Source organism: Scyliorhinus torazame, chromosome 7 (genome assembly GCF_047496885.1).
Source record: "Scyliorhinus torazame isolate Kashiwa2021f chromosome 7, sScyTor2.1, whole genome shotgun sequence".
Taxonomy (NCBI): domain Eukaryota; kingdom Metazoa; phylum Chordata; class Chondrichthyes; order Carcharhiniformes; family Scyliorhinidae; genus Scyliorhinus; species Scyliorhinus torazame.
In genome coordinates, this window is record NC_092713.1 from 90,608,639 (window position 1) to 90,636,346 (window position 27,708).

At 41.9% G+C, this 27,708-nt stretch overlaps 1 protein-coding gene across 3 annotated transcripts in view; it reads left to right on the forward strand.

Moving 5' to 3' along the window:
* zranb2 (zinc finger, RAN-binding domain containing 2) overlaps window positions 1-27,708 on the forward strand; it is a 107,726-nt gene that overhangs the window by 14,981 nt on the left and 65,037 nt on the right. For all 3 annotated transcript variants that reach the window (XM_072511039.1, XM_072511040.1, XM_072511038.1), the window contains 5 exons: window positions 109-191; window positions 1,538-1,614; window positions 12,018-12,149; window positions 14,919-15,070; window positions 20,117-20,203. In XM_072511039.1, coding sequence (XP_072367140.1) covers window positions 109-191; window positions 1,538-1,614; window positions 12,018-12,149; window positions 14,919-15,070; window positions 20,117-20,203 — 531 coding nt within the window. The remainder of the gene's footprint in view (window positions 1-108; window positions 192-1,537; window positions 1,615-12,017; window positions 12,150-14,918; window positions 15,071-20,116; window positions 20,204-27,708) is intronic.

A 27,708-nucleotide genomic window follows, 5' to 3' on the forward strand; every position in this document is an offset into this window, starting at 1 on the left:
TTTCTTTTCAACTTCACATATGTGAAAATAGGCATAGAATCCATGGTTTTTTTTGTATACTTTGGTATAAGTGATATAGATATTAATGATTTAAATTTTAATTTCTAGCTGTGGGAATGTGAATTGGGCACGAAGATCAGAGTGCAACATGTGTAACACTCCAAAGTATGCCAAATTGGAAGAAAGGACTGGTGAGATCTGAATACACAATAGTAGAATGCACTACTATTAAAAACCACTTTAAGAACCTTTCAGTTGATGTGACTATTTTCAAAACTATAAATTGGAGTGTGATTGATATCTCCACATGTTCAATTTATGACTGACACCATTTTTTTCTAATTGTAATTCAGTGTAACATGAAATGATGTAGTCATTTTGAACATAGTTTGATATCTAGATTTACCCATGAATAAAGCTTTAGAGACTTTGTTCAGAATACTGCTTGCCTAGCACATTTTCCACATCCTTCCACACAGTCAAGCAGGGGTAATTCATTGATGCTAACAAAGGGTTCATTTTTCAAAGAGTTGAATTCAAAAGCAGAGACATTATGTTAAAGTTGTATAGACTTTTAGTTAGATCATACTCAAGATAATTGTGCACATTTCTATCTCCATTTTATAAAATATGGGAATCCTGGAGAATATATGAAAAGATTTGCAAGGATAATGTCAGAACACATATCGGGCGCTGTTGATCAGACTAGCTTTCTCCAGGGTAAAAAAACTGAGGAGAAGCCTGATCAAAATCTTTAAAGTTCCAAAGGGATTCAATAGAGTAGGCATGAAGATGATATTTCTACTTGTAGGCCAGTCAAACTTGAGGTCCTACACTTATGTGCACATGTTCTGCAATAGGGCTTAAACATTTTGTTGGATGTGAGCCACTGATGGTTAAGGAGACATGCATGGGAGGGGTGAAAAGGATTTTTAATTTAAATAAAGCTCAAATATGTTCAGCTCTGAACAATTAGATTCTACCTCTTGGGGTAGTTTATACAATGCTAATGTCAGATGTCTGGACCAGTTAGCATGTTTGTTTTGTGGCAGCTATGCCTTTGTTTACTTCTCAATGGTCATAATTAGATACTAAGTAATTTAAATATAATTGCAAGTGCAATATTAAAGTATAATACATGATTACTAGTAATTAAAATGCAATTTACACAACTTGTAACTTGATCTATATTTGTCACATGATTTTATATAGGAAGATAGATAGAATTTAGGATTAGCTGCAGGCCATTTAGCCCGTTGAGCCTGTTCTGCTAGTCAAAAAGATCATGGCTGACCTGGTTGCCATCTCAACGCCACTTTACTGTCTGCGATTATAAATAATTTGGAGTTTAATTTTTGTGTTAACGTATATTTGATTCATAACCTGGGATTTCATGGTTCCATTTTCTAAAAATATTTATCTCCTAATAAACCACACAATGTTTGGAATGCAGTTCTTGTGGCATTTTCTTAATCTTTGAACTACATTTGATCAGAATTTTTAAAAAATGATTGTATTATCATTTCACTTCTGACAGGATATGGAGGTGGATTTAATGAAAGAGAAAATGTTGAATACATTGAGCGTGAAGAGTCTGATGATGAATATGATGAGGTAAGACTTTAAAAGTAGAAATAAGCGAGACATTTTGGAAACTATTCTGTGAAGCATAAATTGATGTCATGCCCTCGTTCTTGAACAATAATGTGGCTTTCAGACCAAGGCTAAGCCTCTTTAAAGGAAAATCTTGTTTAGAATTAGCAAAAGGGTGCTTTTTTTAATCAGTGGCAGGAATTTTACTTGCTGAAATATCAGATTTTGAACTCTAAGAATCGCTGTTCTGCTTTAACAGAGAGATTCGCAAACTTGTCGGCACGGGGAGAGCATACTGAGATTGGGCGAGTATACAGTGTGGGGGAGGTCAAAAATGAGAGCCACTGGTGTTAACTTTGATAAATGTTTATTATGGAAGAATGAATCGACTCCTAATATTTCCCTTATTCAATTTTATTTTCAAGCCTGCTGAGCAAAGAGATGAATTCTCCCAACTCATCTCCCTCCAAACACACCAAGCCACCATGCTAGCTGACTGTATACGGGCCGGAATTCTCCGGCTGTTGGGATTCTCTTTCCCCGCTAGCAGCACACCCCTACCGGTAGGGTTCCCAGTGTCATTGGGCGGCTTCAAAGGGAAGTCCCATTGACAATTGGCAGGAAGATAGAATCATGCCACCGGGATATGTACACCTGGGAGACCGGTGAATCCCTCATATGGTCTTTTGAAGAACAATAAAAGCAAATGATCAATGAAACAAAATAATCGAGGAGTGGCAGTGGTGGTGACTATCCCCTCAAACCGATAATCAATCTAAACAAAATGTCAGGGATGATAACCCCTCATGGGGCAGTGTAACTAAAATAAACTGTCAAAAGGAAAATTTACTAATTAAACCAAAATATAATTTGAGAGACACTTCCTTACATACAATTGAGTATAATTAACAAGTTAACATCCAGCACCAGTTTGCCTTGTATTCATTAAACAGAACCTATTGGATTCTAACAACAGGTGCAGTCTTGAATAGCTTTGAGGATAATATTGTACAAATATGTTTTCAAGGTTTTTAATCTTTTAAAGACAAAGAAAAATCATGAATTCAAAGTATAAATAGCCCTCACCTATACCGTATGGCATAGGAGCAAAAGTCGGCCATCAACTCATCAAGTCTGCCCCATCATTCAATGAGATCATGACTGATCTGATATCCTCAACTCTACTTTCCAGCCTTATCCCCATAACCCTTGATTCCTTTACTGATTAAAGATCTGTCTACCTCAGCTTTGAACATACTTAACGACCCAGCCTCTACAGCTCTCTGCGATAAAAGAATTCCACAGATTCATTGCCCTCAGAGAAGAAATTTCTCTCATATCTGTCTTAAATGGGTGTCCCCTTACTCTTTGATTATGCCCTCTGGTCCTAGACACCTCACACAAAAGCAAACAACCTCTCAGCATTTACCCTGTCAAGTGCCTTGAGAATCCGATATGTCTCAATAAGGTCACCTCTCATTCTTCTAAACGCCAATGAGTACAGGCCAATCTACTCTCTCCTCGTAAGAAAATCCCTCCATACCTGGATCAACCTAGTGAACTTTCTCTGGACTGCCTCCAATGCCAGTATATCTTTCCTTAGATAAGGAGACCAAAACTGTTCACAGAATTCAAGGTGTGATCTGCCATGTACGATTTAAGCAAAACTTCCCTATTTTTATTCCCCATTTCATTTGAAATAAAGGCAAACTTTCCATTTGCCTTCCCAATTACCTTCTGAACTTGCATGCTAACTTTTTGTGATTTATGCACAAGAACCCCCAAATTCCTCTGCTGCAGATTTCTGTAATCTTTCTCTATTTAAATAATATTCAGCTCTTTATTCTTCTACAAAAGTGCATAACTTCACATTTTCCTCTATTATATTCCATCTGCCAAATATTTGCTTACTCACCTAACCTATCTATATTCCTCTGTAGACTCTGTGTAATCCACACCACTTGCCTTCCCACCCATTTTTGTGTCATCTGCAAACTTGGCAATAGTGCATTCATTTCCTTTGTCCCAAGTCATTAATATATTGTGAATAATTGCGGCCCGAGCACAGATCCCTGTACACTCCACTAGTTATAGCCTGCCATCTTGAAAATGTTCCTCTTATGCCTATTCTGTCTTTTATCAGTTATGCAAACCCTCTACCTCCCACTCCCCCTTAACTCCGTATCTCCTGGCCTTATTGTCTCTGATGTCTCAGTCACTGATGTACTTCCTCGATATTTTACTTGTCGCGCTTGTAATCGATATCACTCTGCCTTTTTCCAACTGTAACAATTGAAAGCGACATGCCCCAGCTCCAAACAAGAACTTTAAACTTAAAACCAAGATATGAGGGACATCTGTCTAAGGTTAATTAAGTAAATAGATTTTAAAAATATAGCAATAAATAAACTGTGGGAAACATTTAAAAAAACAATTGAAATTGTTCAACAAAAATACATTCCGTTCCATTCCCGGCTTACTAAGGAATTGAGGCTATAATTGTATGTAAGAAGAAGCATTTAATGTTCCAAAGAATAATAGTAAGTCTGAAGATTGGGAGTGCATTGGAAGTTAGCAAAATGGCTTATAGAGTCACGATTATATTACCATGGATAGAGAATTTGTTAAAGGGAAGCAAATTGTAAGGATAAATGGGGCATTTTGAAGTAGATAAGCTGTGACTAAAGGAGTGTTTGCAAGGATCTTTGCTGAGGCCTCAGCTATTTATAATCTATGACTGAAATGAAGCGACAGATGATCGCGAAAGCTGATTAACTGAAATATGAACCCAACTGGTTTATACATGCACCTCCAAGAAAGAGAACCTGTCACTCCCACTCAGTCTGGGTGACATGCAAGTAGCCTACACCATGTGGTTAACTTCTCTGACACTCAAGTGGTCCAATAGGTATAAAGAATATGTTCAGGACAACTGAGCGATGTCAATCAAAGGAGCCTTGCCGGTGGAATCATCCAGGAACAATTAAAAAGAATACTGATTACGTTGTCACACATGCAGTTTGGACAATGCTATTGGAGAGATGAACTTTTGAGTTTGGATATTACATATCATCGAGAACCTATTTCAATGGAGTCATTAACAATGCCAGCAAGTATTGGGATCAGGAAGATAATTGACTCATGGGAGAAACAAGGAGACAGGTTGTGGATTTCAGAAGAGCTGGTGGGGGGGTAGGGAGTATGGTGGTAAAGAAATATTAAAGAAAGGTTTTAGTGACGTTGGAGGCAGTGTTTGAACAAGGGCTGATTATCTTGAGGTGAAGAAATCCCTGGATTTCTTGCTATTTGAAACAAGATGGGAAGAAAGTGATGGGAAAGGGAGCTTAATGAGCCGTGTATCATAGAAGAATAATGTGGCGTTGCCTTCCGGTGACGTGATGAGCGGAAGCACATCAGGTGGCTCTCCAAACCAGAACCAAAGAGGATATTTTTAGTAGAATTTTGCCCAAGACCAAACTTCCTCAGCAATGAGAAGAAAACAGCCACGAGAATATGCTGGCAAACGGGAGCTCGAGGGGCAAAAAGACAGCAGAAGTGGCGGGAAAAGCCACGGGCGAGCTGGCGCACCCACGAGGCGAAGGAGCCCTGGCCGCCCAGGAGAGAGGGAGACCAACAAGCTGAGCATCAGTCTGTCTCCCTCTCTCTCCCACACCCACCGCCAACTGGAAACGGATAGAAGATCTTCCTCATGAAGGAGTTGACCACTATGCAAGAGGCGATCAGGACCGAAATCCAAGTGGCGGTCAAGGTGACACAGGCGTTGGCCACCATGCAAAAGGCCATCGCTGGGCTGGGAAAGAAAGTGGAGACACAGGAGAGGACGATCCTCGACCTGGAGAAGGTCTCGACGGACCAGAGCGACAGAAACGTCACCCTGGAAGCCTAAGTGAAAAGGTTGGTGGCGGCAAGTCAAGGACCAAGAGAACAGGTCCTGACGACAGAACATTCTGATCGTGGGCCTGCCAGAAGGTATCGAGGACCGGGATCCGACAGGCTATGTCGCCCAAATGCTGGTCGGGAGAAACAACCTCCTAGAGCTCAACAGAGCGCACGGGTCACTTAAGCTGAAACCCAAAACCGGGGAGCAGCCAAAGGCGATCTTTGCAAAACTCCACCGGTACCAGGACTGTGAGAGGATCCTACGGTGGGCGCGTCAGACTAAAGCGAGCACCTGGGAAGAACATAAAATCTATATCTAATAGAACATTAGGGCAGATCTTGTAAAACAAAGGGCCGAGTTCAACCATGCAAAGTCGGGCCTGTACAAGAACTGGGTACGTTTTGGTATGCTGTTCTGGTCCAGGCTCTGGGTCACATGCCAGAAGAAAGAACATTACTTTAACATCCCGGAGGAATCAAATTAATTCTTAAAACAACGGCCTGGACAAGCGACAGGCAAGGCAACGGTGAGGGTTGTGCAAAGAAAGAGTCTAGGAGGGAAAATCAAAGACTCATTGCACTGTGAGCATGTTTGTGCGGGACTGTGCTGCCTCGCTCTAATAGGTGAAGACTGGGTTGCAGAAGGAAACAAGGATGGGCGAAGGCGGGTGAGAGGTTAGACAGGGAAAATGAACAGTCAGCGGGGATATGGTAGGGGCGGGAAGTGAGCCACCACACTAGCAGAAATAGCTAGCATGGGAAGACAGAAAACAAGGGGGACTGAGACGCACCTCCCAGCAGAGTGGGAGCGCCTTGGGGGGCGGGTGCAGCGAGGAAGGGGAAAGCACAGGGGGAGACTGGGAAATAGAGGCGTGGTGTGGGAGGGTGGAGGAGAAAGAGCACAAAAGAAATAGAACGGGAACAATGAGTTCGTTTTCGACCGGCTTCGGCGGGCAAGGATAGGGCTGAGAAAACAAGATGGCGCCGCAAGCAGCCACTTTGCAGGATCCCTGGGCAAAGGGAAACGCCAGAGTGCAGGGGTGCACTCGGGTGGCGTGCACACAGTTGCCGGCCATGTTGGGTGCCCCCTGGACAAAGGGAACCCCCGGAGCGCAGGAGCCCAACCTCCTGGTGAGACCGGTGACCGTGGTCATTTTGGACGGGCCCCTAACAAAGGGAGACCCCCGAGTGCAGGGGTACATCCACCAGGTAAGTATAGTTGATCTCGTAGAAGTGGGGAGGGGGGGACAGAAACCCCTACCAGTATTATCACCTGGAATGTCAGGGGACTTATCGGCCCAGTGATAAGATCCAGAGTCTTCGCCCACCTAAGCAGTTTGAAGGCCGGTATAGTCTTCCTGCAGGAGACGCACCTGAGGGAGAAGGACCGATTGCGTATAAGGAAGGGCTGGGCGGGACAGACGTACCATTAATGCTACAGAACGAGGGCTGGGGAGTGGCCATAATGATTAGCTAGAGGAAAAGATTCACGGTCACAAGGACTTTACAGACCAAGGGGACAGTACGTCATGGTCAGCGGTCTCCTAGACGGGGCACCGGTAGTCTTAGAACATAGAACAATACAGCGCAGTACAGGCCCTTCGGCCCACGATGTTGCACCGAAACAAAAGCCATCTAACCTACACTATGCCATTATCATCCATATGTTTATCCAATAAACTTTTAAATGCCCTCTTGGTAAATGTGCGCCCAACTGGGACGACACAGATTTCATAAAAAAGACCATGGCGGAAATCGCCGACGCTGATAGGCACCAACTGATCATGGGGGGTGATTTTAACTGTGTACAGGACCTGCTGACAGACTGATCAAACTCCAGAACGGGGAAAAAGATGGGTATGGCTAGGGAGTTGTGAACATCCATGGAGTAGATGGGGGCGGTGGACCCTTGGTGGTTTTTACACCCTGGTGAGAAGGAATTCTCATTCTTTTCACCAGTCCGCAAAGCATATTCAAGAATAGACATCTTTGCAGTGGGGAAAGCGGTGCTTCCAGGAATATTAAGAGCGAAATCTTCTGTGATAGTTATCTCCAAACATGCTCCATACCAGGTGGGCGAAGTTGGAGACGGGCCGTGCACAACGCCTCACGTGGAGATTGGACACGGACCTACTGGCTGATAAGGGCTTCTGCCAGAAAATATCACTAGCCACAGGCGAGAACATCACACGTAATCAGAGAGAGGCGGTCTCGCCTTCCACGCTCTGGGGGGCACTGAAGTTGGTAATTAGGGGAAAGATTATAGCCTGCAAGACACGTAGAGACAGGGAAGAGAGGGTGGCCAAGCAACAACTGATCAACTCCATTCTGGAGGTCGACAGAAAGTGACCATAGAGCTTCTGGTGGAGAGGAAAAACTACAGATGGACTTTAACCTGCTATCCACCAGAAAAGCAGTGCACCAACTCCGCCAGGCACAGGTGATCTTCTATGAACACGGGGGAAAGACTGGCCACCTACTGGCTTACCAGCTCAGAAAGCAGGCTGCCACGAGAGAGAGAGCTCAGGTGAGGAACAGCAGAGGCAGGCTGGTTACTGAGCAAAAAGAGACCAACTGAGTGTTCAAGATCTTTTACAGAAGACTGAACACCTTTGGACCCCCCGACGGGGACGGGGGAACAAAACGGTTCCTCGATGGACTGGACATGCCAGTCGTGGGGGATAATAGACAGGGGGGAGCAAGAAGCACCGATAGGACTGGGAGAGATCATGGAGAGTATCAGCTCCATGCAGGCGGAGAAGGCACCGGAACCCAACAGGTTCCCAGCGGACCTCTATAGAAATTCGCACCAGCCCTGGCCCCACACCCACGGGACTCGCTAGCGAAGGGCATCCGGCCTCCTATGCTAACATAGGCCACGGTGTTGCTGATATCAAAGAAAGAAAAGGACCTGACGGAATGTGGATCATACAGACCCATTTTGCTACTCCATGTAGATGCGATGATACACTCAAAAGTCCTGGCTAAGAGATTGGAGAACTGCATACCAGAGGTGGTTGCAAAGGACCAGACTGGCTTTGTCAGGGGTAGGCAGCTAATTGCGAACATCAGGCGGCTGCTGAATGTAATAATCACCACACCTGGGGAGAGAACACCAGAGGTGATCGTCTCCCTGGACGCAGAAAAGGCCTTTTGACCGAGTTGAATGGAAGTACCATATAGGTACTGGAGCGGTTTGGGCTGGGGACAGGGTTCACCTAGTGGGTGAAACTCCTGTACATCACTCCCAAGGCGAGCGTTCGGAACAACACCAGCTCTGAATATTTCCAGCTACACAGGCACAAAGCAGGGATGCCCACTATCCCTGCTTCTGTTCGCCCTGGTGATTGAACCCCTGGCAATCACCCTGCGAGATGTGAAAAGCTGGAAGGGCATCCAAAGAGGGGACAGAGAGCACAGAGTATCGCTCTATGCGGATGACCTGCTCCTCCACATCTCGGACCCATAAAACAGCCTGAAAGCAATCATGCAACTGCTGGAACCGTTCGGAGCCTTTTTGGGCTACAAACTAAATCTAGGCAAGAGCGAGGCATTCTCGGTGAATCCTAACAGGAGAGGGACAGAGCTGGAGGGACTACCATTCAAACTAGCCCAAGGCAAATTGTGCTATCTGGGGATCCGGATAGCCCATGACTGGACACAAATTCACAAGTGGAATCTGGCCAGCCTGATGGAGGAAGTTAATAAAGACCTACAGAGATGGGATGCGCTCCCGCTTTCTCTGTCAGGTAGGGTGCAGACTATCAAAATGAACATACTGCCCAGGTTCCTCTTCCTGTTTAGCTTCCTCTTCCTGTTTAGATTCCTCTTCCTGTTTAGATCCATTTCGATCTTCATCCCCAAGGCCTCTTTCCACAAAGTGGGCAAAATGATCATGGCACTGTGGGTGGGTGGGGGGGGTGGGTGCAGGAACCCAAGAATCCCCAATACAACACTGCAAAGGAGGAAAAACATGGGCGGTCTGGCCCTGCCGAACCTACTCGGAGGTGGTGGCTACTCTGAAAACATGGAACCAAACGAGGCAGCATTTTGGATTAACCGGATGGCCCCATCGGCGGCAACCACAGATTCCCACCAGCCATACTTGACGCCACATTTTAAAAATGAAGACCGGACGGGGGGCACTATGGGTTAGGGACCTTTACATAGGACACAGATTTGCGACCGCGAACTGACGGAGCACCTGGACTTGCCGACAGGACAGGAACTCGGACACCTCCAAATTAAACACTTTCCCCGCAAGGAGACGGGCAAGATATCCTAGAGCCCCAAGAGACATACTACTGGAGGGACTAATAAACACTGACAGCAAGGAGGGGGAAACTGTGCGAACATATAAAAACGGTTACTGGTTAAGGGAAGACTACCACTGGGCGACGCCAGAGGAAAATGGGAGGACGAATTGGGGACGGAAGTGGGTTGGGGTCTCTGGGACGAAGCACTGAGTAGGGCCAACTCCTCCTCCTCCTGCGCTAGGCTAAGCCACATGCAGTTTGAAGTGGTGCACGCAGCTCATGTAACTAGAACCCGAATGAGCAGGTTCTTCCCGGAGGTGGAGGACAAATGTGAACAGTGCCAGGGAGGCCCGGTCAACCACGCTCACATGTTCTGGGCCCTCTTCGAGGCGGTGTCCAAGGTTGTGGTGGTGAGGATGGAGCCGTGCCCAAGAGTGGCAGTCTTCGGGATATCAGACCAGCCAGAAATACATATGTGGAGGAGGGCGGACACCCTACCTTGAAGAAGATCAAGTACACCATCTGAGGGTCAGACGAGGGCTTCCACAAATCGTGGGGGCCATTTAGCAGCCTGTTCCAAGACCTGTTCGAGGCCAACAGCAACTAGGGTAGAGAGGGGGGATGGTGGAGGGAGGGAAGAAGGACGACACACAAGAGAAAGAAGCAGAGGAGGGGAAGGGGAGAAGCAAACCCAAGGAGAGTTGAACACTAGGTAAAAGGAGAGCAGGGAAGGCCACCAACGACAAAAATCTAAAGACCCCAACAGAAAGAAATGGAACGCAGTGTGTGGCGCCAAAGGCAGAAGGCATTACTAAGAGGGATACTAAGCCACCAACAAGGGGGGGGGCCGACAGGGGAAATCACATGTAAACAATCCGCAGCATGGTGGCGCAGTGGGTTAGCCTTGCTGCCTCACAGCACCGAGGTCCCAGGTTCGATCCCAGCTCTAGGTCCCTGTCCGTGTGGAGTTTGCACATTCTCCCCGTGTTTGCCCCTACAACCCAAAAATGTGCAGGCTAGGTGGATTGGCCACACTAAATTGCCCCTTAATTGGAATACTCTTTTTAAAAAAAAAAATAATAATTTTTTTTTAATGTTTTAAATCACATGAAAAAAGCTGTGTAAATAAGAAAGTAATTTATTTGTTCGTATCAGACACACTTGTGCCATTACTCTGTAAAAACTGGAAAATACCAATGAAAACACTTTATTAAAAAAAAAAGAATGTGAATTTTCGTGCATTCTGAATCACATTGGAATTAGAGCAATATAAAATTCCATTATTTTGTGGTCACTCTTTCCTAAAGAAACTCCTTTACAAAAATGTAATAATTAGCCCATTCTCATTGTACAACACTAGATCTAAAATAGCCCGTTCTCTAGTTAGTTCCTCAACCTACTGTTCTCGAAAAACACCTTTTATACATTAGAGGAATTTGTCCTCTACAGCATTAGTGTCAGGTTTACCCAGTCTGTATGTGGATTGAAGAACCCTATTTCTACTTGTTACATGCATCTCTAATTTCCTGATCTTTACAGTGCCCTACTTTACCACTACTTGTAACCTATAAATAACACTTAACAATTTTTGTTGTTTCTTGGCTCCACCCAAACTGATTCTACATTCTGATCTAAGGTCCCCTCTCAGTAATGTACTGATCGCATCATTTATTAACTCTACCTCCTTTTTCTTTTTGTCTTTCCTTCCTACATGTCAAATACCCTTAAACACTCAGTTCCCAGCATTGGTCACCCTGCAGCCATGTCTCCATAAAATAAATTAAATCCCTTATTGCTACCTTGCTCTCTTGCCTTGTCCTCTCTTGCAGTTTATCATATCTTCCCTCACCTGATCCATTACCTCTGCTATTTAGTTTAAACCTCTCTCTACCCTCTCAGTTATATGACTCGCTAGAACACGTGTTCCAGCACTGTTTAGGTGATCATCCCAATAGTGCAGCTCCCACTTTCCCCAGTACTGGTGCTAGTGTCCCATGAGTCGAAACCCATTTCTGTCTCTCCAATCTGAGTCACACATTTAACACTCTAGTCTTATTTTTCCTTCTCCAATTTGCTTGTGGCGCAGATAATAATCAATATATTATTACCTTTGAGGATCTGCTTTTCAATTTAGCCCCTAGCTGCTCCTACTCGAGAAGCATATTTTACAGTTTTGAAACCGCTTTTAGTTGATTGTAAAGTACTGGAAAATTTGAATTCGGCTGCATTTGGGAAGGTTAAAAATATTGTCATTTTTTGTACAACTAGTTTGGAAGGAAAAAGAAGAAATTCCGTGGAAAGCCAGTTGGAACCAAAACTATTCCGCAAGAAGAGATTGAAAGTGAAAAAGAGGAAGAGGAAGATGATGAGGATGGAGATCTGTCCAAATACAAGCTGGACGTGAGTCATATTCTGTTGTTAAGCTGATAACTGCACATGCATGTATCTCATTATATAAACAGTTGCATTAAGAAAATAGTTTTTATTTTGACACTCTAACCTTGAGTATTAGTGCAAAAAAAGCAGTGCTACATTTAAGGCAGTTGTAATCTTGCTGGCCTCTTTGTTTAAAATAGGGATGGAGAAGGAAGGGAGAAAATCTGAAGCCTAGTGAATGTTTATCCTTGGAAATATGCCCCCCCCCCCCCCTCCCCCCCCCCCCCCCCCCCCCCCCCCCCACACCCAAATACAGGCAGTCAGACAAACACGCACACTCAGACGCAAGCAGGCACAAAATCCAACCCCTGCGGGCACTTTCCCCCCCAAGGTGGGCACCCCGAACTGCGAATTTTCCCGAAAATGCAATCCATTATTTCGGACTATCATCTTTTTATAAAAAAAATTTAAAATAAATTTAGAGTTCCCAATTCATTTTTCCCAATTAAGGGGCAATTTATGTGGCCAATCCACCTAGCCTGCACATCTTTGGGTTGTGGGGGTGAAACCCACGCAAACACTGGGAGAATATGCAAACTCCACGTGGACAGTGACCAAGGACTTGTGACCTCGGCACCATGAGGCAGCAGTGCTGCCCCCAAAGTTGAGTTTATATAATAGTTGCAACTAAATATTTGAGTTTTTACTCTAGATATTGTTTGGGGGGTTTTCTATCTGAGATCACTCCAGTCAGCTCTCACTCCTTATGACCTAGACTTAATTTGCAACGAGTTCAAGATTCAAACAAAGCCTTTTACTGTACTTCAGCTCATATGTCCTCACTGAATCCTGGACTTCAGAAGACTTTTGAATGAACACTTCACCCCTGGGTTTTTTGTTTCCTTTGTTGGCAAATTCATGAAAACAAGGCATAATTGCATATTTGTACATGAAATGATTACCTTACCTGGAAGATGGACATAATATAGTCAAATTTAATTCAATAACCATTTTGATCTGTAGGTTGTCATTTATTTCAAAAGCTAGGGGCCAATTCTGCTGTCCTAAACTGTACCAACTGAAAGATCCCGGAATATTAGCGTTTACCAACCTTTCTCTCTGGCTTCGGGCAAACTTCCTAATTTGACAAGTGACTTGAGAATTGTGTGGCAAAATTGACCAACGCAGTTTAGTCTAAATTTAAATATGTGCCTCTTAATCTCAGCAGCTAACCAGTTATAATCCGGTAAGTGTGTATTTTAAAGCACCTTGGACATTTTACTACAGTGAAGGCAGAGTGACAAGTTGTCACACATTATTTAAAACCCAATTATTTGAATTAAATGGGTGCTCCCTCTGACATATAACTAAACACATCTATATTCTGACAAAAGAATAGTTACAATGCCTCAAGTGGAGCAACTAATTCGTTATTAGTGCTTAAAATAGGTGCAGTAGTAGGCCCTTCGAGCCTGCATCACCATTCAATATGATCATGGCTGATCATGCAAATTCAGTATCCCACTCCCGCTTTCTCTCCATACTCCCTGATCCCTTTAGCCACAAGGGCCATGTCCAGCTCCTTCTTGAATCTATCCAATGAATGGCCCCAACAGCTTTCTGTGGTAGAGAATTCCACAAGTTCACAAATCTAGAGAAGTCCTTCCTCATCTCAGTCCTGAATGGCTTGTCCCTTATTCTTGAGCTGTGGCCCCTAGTTCTGAACGTGCCCAACATAAGGAACATTCTCTGCATCGGGCCTGTCCAATCCATCAGGATTTTATGTTTCTATGAGATCCCCTCTCATTCTTCTAAACTCCAGTGAGTACAAGCCCAGTCGATCCAGTCTTTCTTCATATGTCAGTCCTGCCATCCTTCGGATTTTGTCTGGTGAACTTCGCTGGACTCTCAATAGCAAGAATGTCCTTCCTCAAACTTCGGGGACCAAAACTGCTCACAATACTCGAGGTGTGGCCTCAATAGGCCTGTATAACTGTAGCAAGACATCCCTACTCCTACACTCCAATCCTCTCGCTATAAAGGCCAGCATGCCATTAACTTTCCGTACCGCCTGCTGTGCCTGCATGCCAACCTTCAGCGACTGTTCCACCATGACACCCAGGTCTCGTTGCACTTCCCCTTTTCCTAAACTGCCACCATTCAGATAATCTGCCTTCCTGTTTTGCCACCAAAGTGCATAAGCTCACGTTTACCCACATTATATTTTAAGGGCTCCTGAGTGTAAAAGATGCTACAGAATTCAAGCTCTTTTCCATTTTAAAACAAAACAAATAGAATCAGCTTTCTGTCATATTCCTGAGCCACTGTAGAAGACACCATCTGAGATTAAACCATATTTTAAATCCCACCTGCAGTAGAACAAAAGACACTGCATTAAACAAACAAGATTAATTTGCCACTGATATATTTTGTTGCTTTCAAAATAACTTAATTCAACCCTGTTTGTAAATTTTGTCTCCTGAAGCTAATGACTGGTGAAATGTTGTGAACCAGTTGGTCTCCATTTTGGATCATGCCAAAATAAGCTGACTTTCCTTGATTGAATTCTAAATATTGACTGACCATGGGGTTACACTTGATTCTCAGAAGCCTGTCCCAGACCAATATGTCCAGGGAGCTACTTTGTTTGAGAGGGCAAACTATAAAAATAAAAACTGATGGTTTGAACATGTAACAGGCCTATCTGTGTTTCTTTATTGCAACGTTTGTTTAATTGAGAGGTCAGAAAGTCCAATTCTGTATGTGCTAGCGTAACTTTACAGCGCTTTGCAGGATGATGATGATGATGAAGAAGATGGGGATCTCTCAAAGTACAATCTGGATGCAAGTGAAGATGAAAAGAAACCTCCCAAAAGCAGGAGTCGCTCCAAGTCACACTCATCTCGATCATCTTCTTCCGCTGCTCATTCCAGTTCAAGGTCCAGGTAAACGGGTACAGGTCAAGGGTGACACCGGGCAAAATGTCAGTATCAGTTTAACTTCTTTCTTTTAAATGTTTATTCATATGTTATGAAGTTTATGAGTCTAGTCTTGCATCTGAAGTTACATTCCTTCCTTTAGGAGCTGACTTTTAGATGGCTTCTATTGGATCAGCTAAAATATTGCAATATCAAATGTATTCTATAGTTGTCATAAGTTACAATCGTAAGATCTTTAGCCATAAGACTTAAATAATTTTTTGGTTTTAGGTGCTAAAACTTGAATTTGTGTCGCAAGTACTGAGTCTTATTTTATGCAGTAACTCCTCACTTAAAAGTTGCAGTTGCATTCCGGAAAATCACAAGTTTAAGTGAATCATGCTTAAAGCCCGAGTTAGGTTCCTTTGGTGTTTTTTCAGGTGTGAAATGTCCGATGTACAAGTTGAAATAGTGCAGCACTATGCATTCCTTGGTAAATAAAATACATCATTAAATATAAATACAATACAATATCAAATTTTAAAACTGCACACGCCAAGCAGGTACCTGTACTGTACAGGAGTTTGACCAGTCTCCATCTCGTGATAGAATTTATCAGCTGAAGTCCCAGTACTGCCTGCACTGACTAACCTCTGCCACTAGATGGAGTGCAGGACTTCTGTGGGAGTTCAGCACTGGAAGGTGTGACCCATCGGTTGCAAATCTATGTCCATTTCAATGGCCCCCTTGTTAACTTATTCCCTTTGTTCAATTTTTAAAGTTATGCCTCCTTTTTTTTGGAAACCTTTTGACTGGATCAATGATATTGACCTCTTTATTTACTAACAATGGGATCATTTGAACATTTCCCTTTTTAACGAAGCACAGATACATCTTTTCTTTCCATTGTAGCTTAAAATTTTGACATTTGAATTATCTTCTTTGCCTTTACTTCCATGTGTAATCTTGGGGGTAAATTTCCTCACTATAACTGGAATCAGAACTGTGTACAGTCATCAAAGTAGCATCTCATAAACACATGATGTGATGCAGAAAGAGTTGATGTACACGGTAGCACAAGTGGATAGCACTGTGGCTTCACAGCGCCAGGGTCCCAAGTTCGATTCCCCGCTGGGTCACTGTCTGTGCGAAGTCTGCACGTTCTCCCTGTGTCTGCGTGGGTTTCCTCCGGGTGCTCCGGTTTCCTCACACAGTCCAAAGACGTGCAGGTTAGGTGGATTGGCCATGATAAATTGCCCTTAGTATCCAAAAAATTTAGGAGTGGTTATTGGGTTACAGGGATAGGGTGGAAGTGAGGGCTTAAGCGGGTCGGTGCAGACTCGATGGGCCGAATGGCCTCCTTCTGTTCTACAATAGAATAGTAGGGCAGAGAGGGCAATAGTTCTAGATTGTGTTCTAGAAAACGTTCGACAGTCTGTTTCCAGCCCAGTGAAAAAGGTGGCACTGCTAATCCCGGTTCTTGGGAATGAGGTGGGTCAGTTTGAGAACATACAAATAGAGGATTGCAATCATTGTATCATAAGATTTAGATAGGCTATGAAAAAGGATAAAGAACAATCCAGAGTAAGAATGATTAACGGGGGAAAAGCCAGCCTCAATGGAGTAAGAATGGATCTGGGCTAAAAATTGAAAATTAGAAGTTGGCAGGGGAAAACGGTATGTGAACAATGGGCTACCCTCAAAGAAGAGAGCATTCTGCAACGGTCAAGGTATGTTTGCATCAAGGAGAAACGTAGGGCAAACAAATCCATAACTCCCTAAATGAAAAAAGAAATCTAGATATGAAGAAAAAGTCTGCTTATGATAGTTGTCTGGTGGACAATACAATTGAGAATCGGGCTGAATGCAAATGATAATCGGGCTGAATAGAGAAGGCTCAGAGGGGAAGTGTAAAAACAAATAAGAAAAACAAATAAAAACAAAAGAGGGAATATGAAAAGACTGGCAGCTAACATTAAAGGGAATCCCAAAGTCTTCTATAGGTAGATAAATAGTAAATGGGGTAGTAGGGCCCATTCTGGACTAAAGATTTGTGTATGGAGTAGGGGGCATAGCTGGGTATTAAATTAATACTTTGCATCTGCTACCAGGTCACAATGAAAGAGGAGGCATTTAATACACTAGAGGTATTAACTAGGCTCTCTGACGGATAATAAGCACCAAGACCTCCAGGGATGTTGAGGGAAGTGAATGTGAAGATTGTCAAGTTCTCTGACCGTAAGTCAGATGGTGCCAGAGGAATGGGTAATTGCAAATGTTGTACCCTCGTTCAAAAAAAATGACATGAGGATAACATCAAAAACTACAAGTCAGTTGGGGCAGCATGGTGGTGCAGTGGTTAGCACTGCTGCCTCACGGTGCCGAGGTCCCAGGTTCGATCCCGGCTCTGGGTCACTGTCCGTGTGGAGTTTACAAATTCTCCCCATGGTAGAATGGGTTTCACACCCACAACCCAAAAGATGTGCTGGGTTGGTGAATTGGCCACGCTAAATTACCCCTTAATTGGAAAAAACGAATTGGGTACTCTAAATTTTTTTTAAAGCTGCAAGCCGGTCAGTTTAACCTTGGCAGTGGGAAAGCTTTTAGAAACAATAATTTGGGACAAAATTAAAAGTCACATGGTCAAATGCAGGTTAGTTAAGGAAAACCAGCATGGATTTCTTGAGGGAAAGTTGTGTTCGAGTTGCTGAAGATGTTTGAAGCGATACAGACTGGATTGATGAGGGTAATGCTTCATGTTTTTCAAAAAGGCAGATACAGTCTCATACTAGACCTGCGAGCAAAGTTCTAGCTCTTCGAATAAAAGGGACAATTTCAACATGATACAAGACTGTTCGAAACAGGCTACTGAGTTATCGGAAACAGGCTAAAGATTAATGGATATCTTATGGACTGTAGGAAAGTTAGTTTTCTCCAAGGGAAAGTAGTCATGTTCTTCTCTGGTCAGTGTTGGAACCCTTACTCTTCCTCATTTATATTAATGACCTAGGCTATGGTGTATGGGGCGCAATATCCCAGGCTTTATTTATAAAACCATAGAATACAAGGGTAGCACAGTGGTTAGCACTGTTGCTTCACAGTGTCAGGGTCCCAGATTTGATTCCCGCTTGGGTCTCTCTCTGCGGAGTCTGCACGTTTTCCCCATGTCTGCGTGGGTTTCCTCCGGGTGCTCCGGTTTCCTCCCACAAGTCCCGAAAGACATGCTATTAGGTGAATTGGACATTCTGAATTCTCCCTCCGTGTACCCGAACAAGTGCCGGAATGTGGCGACTAGCGGATTATCACTAACATTATTGCAGTATTAATGTAAGCCTACTTGTGACAATAATAAAGATTATTAATAAGAGCAGGGAGTTATGTTGAACTTGTATGAGACACGTAGATACTTGTTTAATCTCAGCTGGAGTATTGTGTCCAGTTCTGAGCACTGTACTTTAGGAAAGTATCGGACAGTGTGCAGAAAAGATGAACAAGAATGGTTTGAAGGACAAGGAACTTCAGTTATGAAGATAGAGTGGAGAAGTTGGGACTGTTTTGCTTGGAGATGAAAAGGTTGAGTCTGGATAGAGTAGATGGCGACAAACTGTTCCCACTCTTGAAAGGATCGACAACACAAGGGTGCAGGTTTAAAGTAATTGGGGGCAAAGGTGGTATGAGGAAATGCTTTTTCAAACTGGGTGTGATTAAGGTCTGGAATGCACAAGCTATCTGCAGGGTTACAGGGCAACGGTGGTGAATGGCACTCAGTGAATTGCTTATTTGGTGAGCCAGTGCACGATGGGCTGAATTGCCTCCTTTTGCACTGCAATAATTCTGTGATAGAGTTTCATTTGTGCTGTCCTTGTTTCCTGTTAATGCAACCCAGTAGATCATTTGTTTTTAATTTGCCAATTCCTGATCTTTTCTATACTAATTTCTGACTCTTCCATTCATCAGCTGGATCCTCTTTTTTTTTTTTTTTTTTTTTTTTGTTCCTCGTTCCCATACTAACTTTGTTCATATTAATTTACTTTCAATTGCATCTGCCTATTCGTTAGATTAGTTAAAAATTCTCCCAATCCGTTTCAACGATGCATTATTTTTACTGCCTCATTGTTCTTCATTATTGTGATGGCATTTCCTGTCTTCGTTGCAAATTTTTGTTTTCAAAAAATGTAAAGCAAGAAATTAATTATTCAACAACCTGATTTACAATAACTGACACTTAATATGCAATAATATCTGACCATTTCATATCGTGGTTTTGAAAAGTTAAAATGTTATGAAGCTAGTTACTTATCTCAAAGTAAAGAGATCATCAAGTGAAGTTTGACCATATAAATATGTGAGACTGGCAATTTTAATGTTAATTTTACATTTTGTTAAATCTTAAATCCAGTAATAACTTGTGCTGGGACCAATGTACGTTGGTGGGACCAATAATGGATGAGAAATTAAATGTTGCCTGTTTCTTCGTCATTAACTTTTCCAAACTCACGCACTGACTATGGTTAGTTGAACATGCATGTTCCCATATGGTTGAAGAGATGACTGCACTACTGTTTTCCTTTTCTTTGAAAAGCAAGCTTAATTAATTGATGAATTTTAACTATGCTTCCTGTTTTTAGGAAGTAGAATGAAATGTTGCATTAAGAATAGTTTTCTAAATAACCATTCTAGAACCACCTTCAGATGGATGTTCATCTCCTGTTTTATAGTAACCCTTGGTTTAACATCATTTTATATTAACTCAGTTATTATTATCTACCCATTATAAAATAATACAAATGGCCTTCTGTGATCAATAATTCTAAAAGTGGAAAGTGATTGAGTCTTTTTATGATGATTCTGTGGGTTTGTTTTATTATGTAAAGAGCTACAGGGAAATCTGAATGAATTTGCATTCTCTCAGCTTGGCTACAAGGCTGATTTGTTTTCTTTTGTATGTGGTAGTTAGTAAACAACAAGTAGTTTTATGGATTTTGTGAAATTGAAGAAGTGTTTCTAGTTCCAGGTTTTATATAGTTTAAGATGCAGACTTAGTATTGGAAAATATTTGCCATTTTATTGCAGGTCCCGGAACAGAAGTTCTACCACTTCCAGATCCAGGTCACGTTCCAGCTCCAGAGGTCAATCTAGATCACCCCGGTCGAAGTCAAGGTGAATGGGGTAACATTCTCTCCTTCTAGGAGAGTTTAAAAAGTACTTCTCGGGGAAGGACACCTAAGCTCCTTTGATATTGACATTTTCATTCCGTCATTATTACCATTGCCAATCAAGTAGATCCACAGTTGACTTCATTCCTGGATTTGCATCAAACTGAAAGAATATATTATAACCTGAAAGGGTCCGTGTATTATTCAACCATTTTAGTTTTCTGCCTGCAGTAATGTCTCCAGCTTAATAACAATTTGGGATAAACATTCTGCCTCTGCACTCACCAACACATGATTTTTTTGCCCAGTTGCTTTAGCATAAAACTGGTCTGATTGAGCACAGATGTGAAATAATCACCTTGTTATCTTCAGTTGTCTGCATTTATTGTTAATTATCTGTCAGACAGATTTAGCACAGATTTAAAAATTAGTCTTACAGGTACGTGTGTTACCTCATATGAAACTGCTAATATTAGCAATGCCTTGGTTTGATCCACATCTTGTATACTCTTTGATATATAATCTTGAACAGGCTGGCAGTTGGACTGCTAAAATTGATTTTGGTCACTTAAGTTAGAGGAGAAAGAAATGTGCCAATATTACTAATTGTCTGTATTCAACCACTGCTGGAAAAGTGTGGGTTTCTCAGGTGTGAGTGCGTGCATTGCGCTCCGAGAAGTCTCCTCGGACATGCAGACTCCATGTGAAATAGCTATAAATATTTCTTGGGCAAGTTGCCAGTGAATAACTGACTCCTTTGACACCCACAGTCTGAGTGAGCAGTTTTTTTTTTAAAAGAGGAAAGTTTTGACCAAATTAAAGAATTGCTTTCTGGGTACAGTTAATTTTCTTTGATATTCCGTGTTTGCTAGTGAGCAAAACGACATAGAACATTACAGCGCAGTACAGGCCCTTCAGCCCTCGATGTTGCGCCGACCTGTGAAACCACTCTAAAGCCCATCTACACTATTCCCTTATCGTCCATATGTCTATCCAATGACCATTTGAATGCCCTTAGTGTTGGCGATTCTACTACTGTTGCAGGCAGGGCATTCCACGCCCTTACTACTCTCTGAGTAAAGAACCTACCTCTGACATCTGTCTTATATCTATCTCCCCTCAATTTAAAGCTATGTCCCCTCGTGCTAGACATCACCATCCGAGGAAAAAGGCTCTCACTGTCCACCCTATCCAATCCTCTGATCATCTTGTACGCCTCAATTAAGTCACCTCTTAACCTTCTTCTCTCTAACGAAAACAGCCTCAAGTCTCTCTCAGCCTTTCCTCATAAGATCTTACCTCCATACCAGGCTGCATTCTGGTAAATCTCCTCTGCACCCTTTCCAATGCTTCCGCATCCTTCCTATAATGTGGCGACCAGAATTGCACGCAATACTCCAAATGCGGCCGCACCAGAGTTTTGTACAGCTGCAACATGACCTCATGGCTCCGAAACTCAATCCCTCTCCCAATAAAAGCTAACACACCGTACGCCGCCTTAACAACTCTCAACCGGAGTGGCAACTTTCAGGGGTCTATGTACGTGGACACCGAGATCTCTCTGCTCATCCACACTGCCAAGAATCTTACCATTAGCCCAGTACTCTGTCTTCCTGTTATTCCTTCTAAAATGAATCACCTCACACTTTTCTGCATTAAACTCCATTTGCCACCTCTCAGCCCAGCGCTGCAGCTTATCCATGTCTCTCTGTAACTTGTAACATCCTTCCGCACTGTCCACAACTCCACCGACTTTAGTGTCATCTGCAAATTTACTCACCCATCCTTCTACGCCCTCCTCCAGGTCATTTATAAAAATGACAAACAGCAGTAGCCCAAAAACAGATCCTTGTGGTACACCACTAGTAACTGGACTCTAGTCTGAACACTTCCCATCAACTACCACCCTTTGTCTTCTTCCAGCTAGCCAATTTCTGATCCAAACTGCTAAATCACCCTGAATCCCATGTCTCCGTATTTTCTGCAGTAGCCTACCATGGGGAACCTTATCAAACGCTTTTCTGAAATCCATATACACCACATCAACTGCTTTACCCTCATCCACCTGTTTGGTCACCTTCTCAAAGAACTCAATAAGGTTTGTGAGGCACGACCTACCCTTCACAAAACCGTGTTGACTATGTCTAATCAAATTATTCCTTTCCAGATGATTATACGCCCTATCTCTTATAAACCTTTCCAAGATTTTGCCCACAACAGAAGTAAAGCTCACTGGGGTTGTCTCTACTCCCCTTCTTGAACAAGGGGACAACATTTGCTATCCTCTAGTCTTCTGGCACTATTCCTGTAGACAAAGATGACTTAAAGATCAAAGCCAAAGGCTCAGCAATCTCCTACAGGAGATACCTGACAATAATTGATAGCCATCAACATCAGTGGGAAAGGGTTTGCTGCCTGAGAGCAAAAGGTATTATGAAATGTACTCTTCTGACCCAAACCATCGAATCAGCAGAAAAGGTTTATTTGTATTTACCCCACCAATTCCTTTTGAAATTCTAAAACCTTTGGATCAAATCATTCCGTGGCCATTTATATTCCAAGAAATATATATATATAGTTGAAGTAATCACGCCTCATAATTTAAACCATGGTCACATCAACTGGATTTCCACTGCACTATATCCTTGCTCTGGCTTGGTGCCTAGAACAGTACCCTCAAATGCATTCTGACCAGAGTTTTTGATTGCTGTTTAAAGCTTCCTCCCCATTATTTTCCAGCCTACTAAATATGAAGGCTAGCATTACATTGGTCTTTTAAATAATCTTTTACATCTGTCTGCTACATTTTAGAGATCTGTGGACATTACCCCTAAATCTCCTTAGATCTTCACTAGCTTTCAACATTTTTAAAAAAACTCTAGATCTGATTACTTTTTATGGACAATAACAGATGACCTCACACTTAATTATCTTAATAAACAACTACCTTTCTCGTTTTTTTTTTTCTCTTTTTGTCACATCTTTTACAGAATTATTTAAATACTTTGTCAAATTATTCAAATTTTGTACTTTCTCCTTTTGCTTATAGAGGACTTGTACTCATGAAATAGGACCAAATACGTATGCCCATATTTGAATCCAATTAGTTGTCACATAATCTTAACATGAGCCAGTTCTGAATTGGTCTTTCATACTTGATTATTAAACTGGGCCAGGGTTTGCTTGGTCTCCAACACTGGATAAAGTAAGCTACCGGATACTTGTTAAATATATCATACTTTTTCGAAGTGAACTGCTGAGCACAAGTCCCCTCCCAAACATTTATAAGTTGTGGCGTAACATGATCAGTGGAGTAATAATATATCAAATGTAGTTTCTCTTTTGCTGCCAGGAAATTTATACCTTGTCTCTGTTTTTAACAAAATAACTCTGTATCTATATATATTTATTAACAGTCTGCTATGCAACCTTTAATGTTTTGAATGTTTTTCATTTTATTAAAAGTGCAAAATTCAACTTTAAATGTGGAAGCAATATTTTTCGGAAGTGATATGCAAGTTTGTACATTTTAAAACTGGGTCAATTTAGTTTATGAAATATCAGTTAGCATATATTCAGAAACTTTGCCCATTTCGAAACATTACAAATTATATTCCGTTTTTGCACATTTTGTTTAATTAAATATGTGATGTGGAAAACTTTTGGTTTGTACATATTTCATATCTCAGGACATTCTCAACTACACATGGGATCAAGTGGAATTGAATTGTGTATGTAACATTGGACCTAGACAAAACTGTGTTTAAGATCAAGAAAAAGAACATGTTTTGGCTAGTCATGATTATGCACACAATACTCTGCAATACCTGACCTAAGGAGAATGCAATCATGTTAAGAAAGTGAAAATTAAAGCTGTTGCAGTGCATTCCAGGATATGTACTTTTTTTTTTTCTAGAAGTATGCATTTTTAAAAAAACTTTTGAAATGTGAGAATATCCGTTATGTCTTTTGACATATAATGTGATTTCCTTAGATTATTCCAATCTTGGTCTCTGTTACAGACTGCTCTTCCTCATTTATTATCCTACACAAGCACCAGCATTTCCAGCACTGGAGGAAATGTTTTTTGAATTTACAGATTTACCATTCTTTTGTGTCGCTGGGATCGGTTTCTGTTAAATTGAACTGGTGAACTGCATGTGCCAAATAATCAAGCTGATGTAGCTCAATGTTGGGACCCATTTCAAACACCCTAGTTGGCCCACAGTTGGGTGTTGCGAGGGGGAATGGGACTGAGCTGGCACTAGCTAGTATTTTTTGAAAAGCTGAGAGGGGAAGTCGTGTTCTTCATTAATTTTAACATTTCTTTTTGTAACGGTTATTTTTTATTGGCCTCGTGTGGTCCCTTTAATGGTTGTTGTTAGGCCGTTTAGGATCATGGGCAATTAGATAGAATTTGCGTGATGTAAGCTCCATTCATTTGTGCCCGGGTTTTCTGTTGGGATCTTATAACTTGCACAAGGCCAAATTTGCATGTGCCTGTTTCGGGCAGGAAGGTTACTCTGCCACTTACAGATATTTCTGAATATAGGATCAGGTGGTGTTGGGTGACAGCAGGGTCATCAAGGTACCCTGCCCTTGAAAGTTGAATTTCTTACCCCAGGAGTACAAATCTACTTTATCTCAGAAGAATAACAGATTGGAGTGATTGAGACTGGGTGTGGGATTGTTGAAGCTGTGACTTGGAGGTGGATATTTTGGGGTGGGAGCCAAGACAAAGACTCGGTTTAAAGCTGGGGAGATGGGAGTCGCAAAGATTGGAGGATGAGAGATTGTGGGAAGGAAGAGAACTGGCGAATGTAGTGTTTTGTGGGAATGGTGTTCCGTAGAAGCAACCGCTACATGATGAGTGAGCGGTGCTAAAAGAGAAGAAACTAATGAATGAGTGAAACCTAGGAACTTTGTGCATAAATATTGGATTTTATTTCCACAGTTAGGTGATTGGGGAACAAGGGGACGGAGAGTGAGAGTTCTCACTATGCTGTCGGAATTGTGTGCTCCACCTGCCACTGTTCACAGAGCATGGGTACAGGGATTCAATGTTTGGCGCTGCCAGAAGATGCACCTCTCCCAGCTCCTCTCGAGCAGCTGGAGGCTTGACTTTCCAATCTCAACTTTTTGTTCCTCGCTCTCTATCTCATCACTGTTCAGGCTGCAGTGGAACTGAAAAATCTAATCTGAGCTTGGGCTGCAAGTGCTCTACCTAGTTTTAAGTATTTTACAAAATGATCCTGGAGCAGCCCTAAACCCGCTGCATGTTTAAATTAAACCAGTACTGATTTCAGACAACTGCCAGGGCTATCTCGGAGTAGGGAGGGCCAATACAGATGCTGGCTGTACAGATTGGGTTGAAGACCTTGCATTGTAGAAATAGTATACACTGAATTAATTTTTGCATTGCAAGAAACTGCAAAATGCATACTATCCCAGTGTCTTCAAATAACTTTTGCTGAGTGCCTCATCTAGGTTGTCAGGATGTCAGATCAGGCCTGTGTGTGAATTGGGTTTGCTACTCCTGTCTTAACTCCGTGATCTTTTCCATTTTTTTGACTTTAGCGTCCCAAGTAGCATTACATCTTGTACTTGTACCTAATTGTAAAACGTTCTGCATGTGAGGAGCACCATAAGGATGCATGCTATATGTGTACTCTTATGCCCAACTACCAACTTTGAATATTCTTTGCAAAGACTTGGTTTGAATCGGGCACAGGCTGTGTAAGTAGCTTGTGGCCCTCTGCACTATTTTGATTGGACACTATGTCAGGGTGTAGCAGGAGACTACTGTGCTAAGTTGTGCATGCAGTTCTGGCACTTCGGCTCTGGTGAAGAAATCTGTAGAATGATGATTAGGATGTCTTATTATTGAGTGCATCGTTTGACCAATAAACAATTGAGAGAAGAGCGAATCAATTACTTCTGAAGGCAAACTAGCCTTAATTCATTGTGTCAGTTGTGAAAAGAAAGATGGCCTGGCAGAGGGTGAAGTGACAATAAATTGGACAGAATGAGAAATTGAAGCAGAAGGAAGACTGAAAGAGAAGCTGAGGAACGGTTTATTTTAAAAGAAAATGCAATCACCATCTTGCATTTATATAGCACCGTAACATAGTAAAATGTGGAGTGCAATCTTACAAAATCTGTTATATATTCCCCAATGCATACTCTGTGTACCACATACATCTTCCCAGCTTAAATGAAAGCCAACAACTTTCCTCCACTATTTGGCTGTGCAGCAATGATAACTTGTGGTAATTGGATCATTTATCTTCATTCAGAGGAGCAAAGTTTTGTTTGCCTGCACAAATTAGATTCCAAGCATAGTGTTTGAAAGATAAAATTTTAAATTTCTTCTGAATAATGAACAATAAGGTGGCAATATTAAAAAATACCAGATTTAATCTTAAGAACAAGCGGGGAGAAAAAAAGGTTGGTGCTTCAAGTTGAGACCTTTCAACAGAATGATGCTGTTGTTTAGTTAAAACAAATTTGGTTACCCTGATCTCAAAATCCACTCTGAAAAATAACCTTAAAAAAGTATCTTGTTCAGCCAGGCTGTAAAAGACTGAAGAAGTAGGGATTAAAATCTATTCATATATTTTCGAAATAGGTGACACTCGATATATGTAAGCTCAAAACTGGTTTTTCTTTTGTTTCCTTGATTGCTTTTAAAAATCTCATCAGTAATGGGGCTTCATGTAATAGTGACTAATTCAGCATCTGTTACAAAGACTTGGAATTTCTGTAGCATTTCATTTAATTCATTGTGTCAGTTGTTGAAAAGATTGTTTTAAAAAAAAAAATAAAAAAAAATTAAATATCTATAACTTGGTTCTTGTTGCTGGCTTATCTGCTGCTATCAGCCGTTATATAACCGCTGGAGTCTGCTGTGTCAATAGGCAAAAGGCTGAAACTTCCAAAAAAACTGTGTAATTCTCATATTCTGGGTGGTAGAGTGGATTAGAACAGAGTTGTCCAACATTTTGCTTTCATAAACAATGTAAGTATGCACCAAGAAAGCTTAGTATTGAAATCCAAGTTCCCATTAATTAGTTTGCATGATCTCCAATTGTTGACACTAACAGATCTTGGTTATTCCTGATTTACAGTTATTCCAGAAGTGAGGCAACAGTGCTAAAAGTATGCCTTTCAGACTTGTAAAATTCACCAAAAGGAGAAACCAGCAAATTTGGTAGGGAGAAAATCATGGTTAGTCTACAAAGGGAAATAGGTTTGGCATCTCTGGATTAGAAAGCATTTGATTTTTATGACTTGAGCACACGTTTATCCTATCTCTTGTTGTGTCAGTTAACTGATCACTCTTGTTAAATGAAAATTGATGGATTAATAGCTTGGTCACAGTTGCATCTCGAGATATATATCAGAGCTTCTGTGACAATTTTGGGGCTCTAGAATTAGAATCTAAATATTTGGCTCTCTATACTGCAGGAATCTTAACAGGCAAATACCCTTAACTTAATTAAAACATCC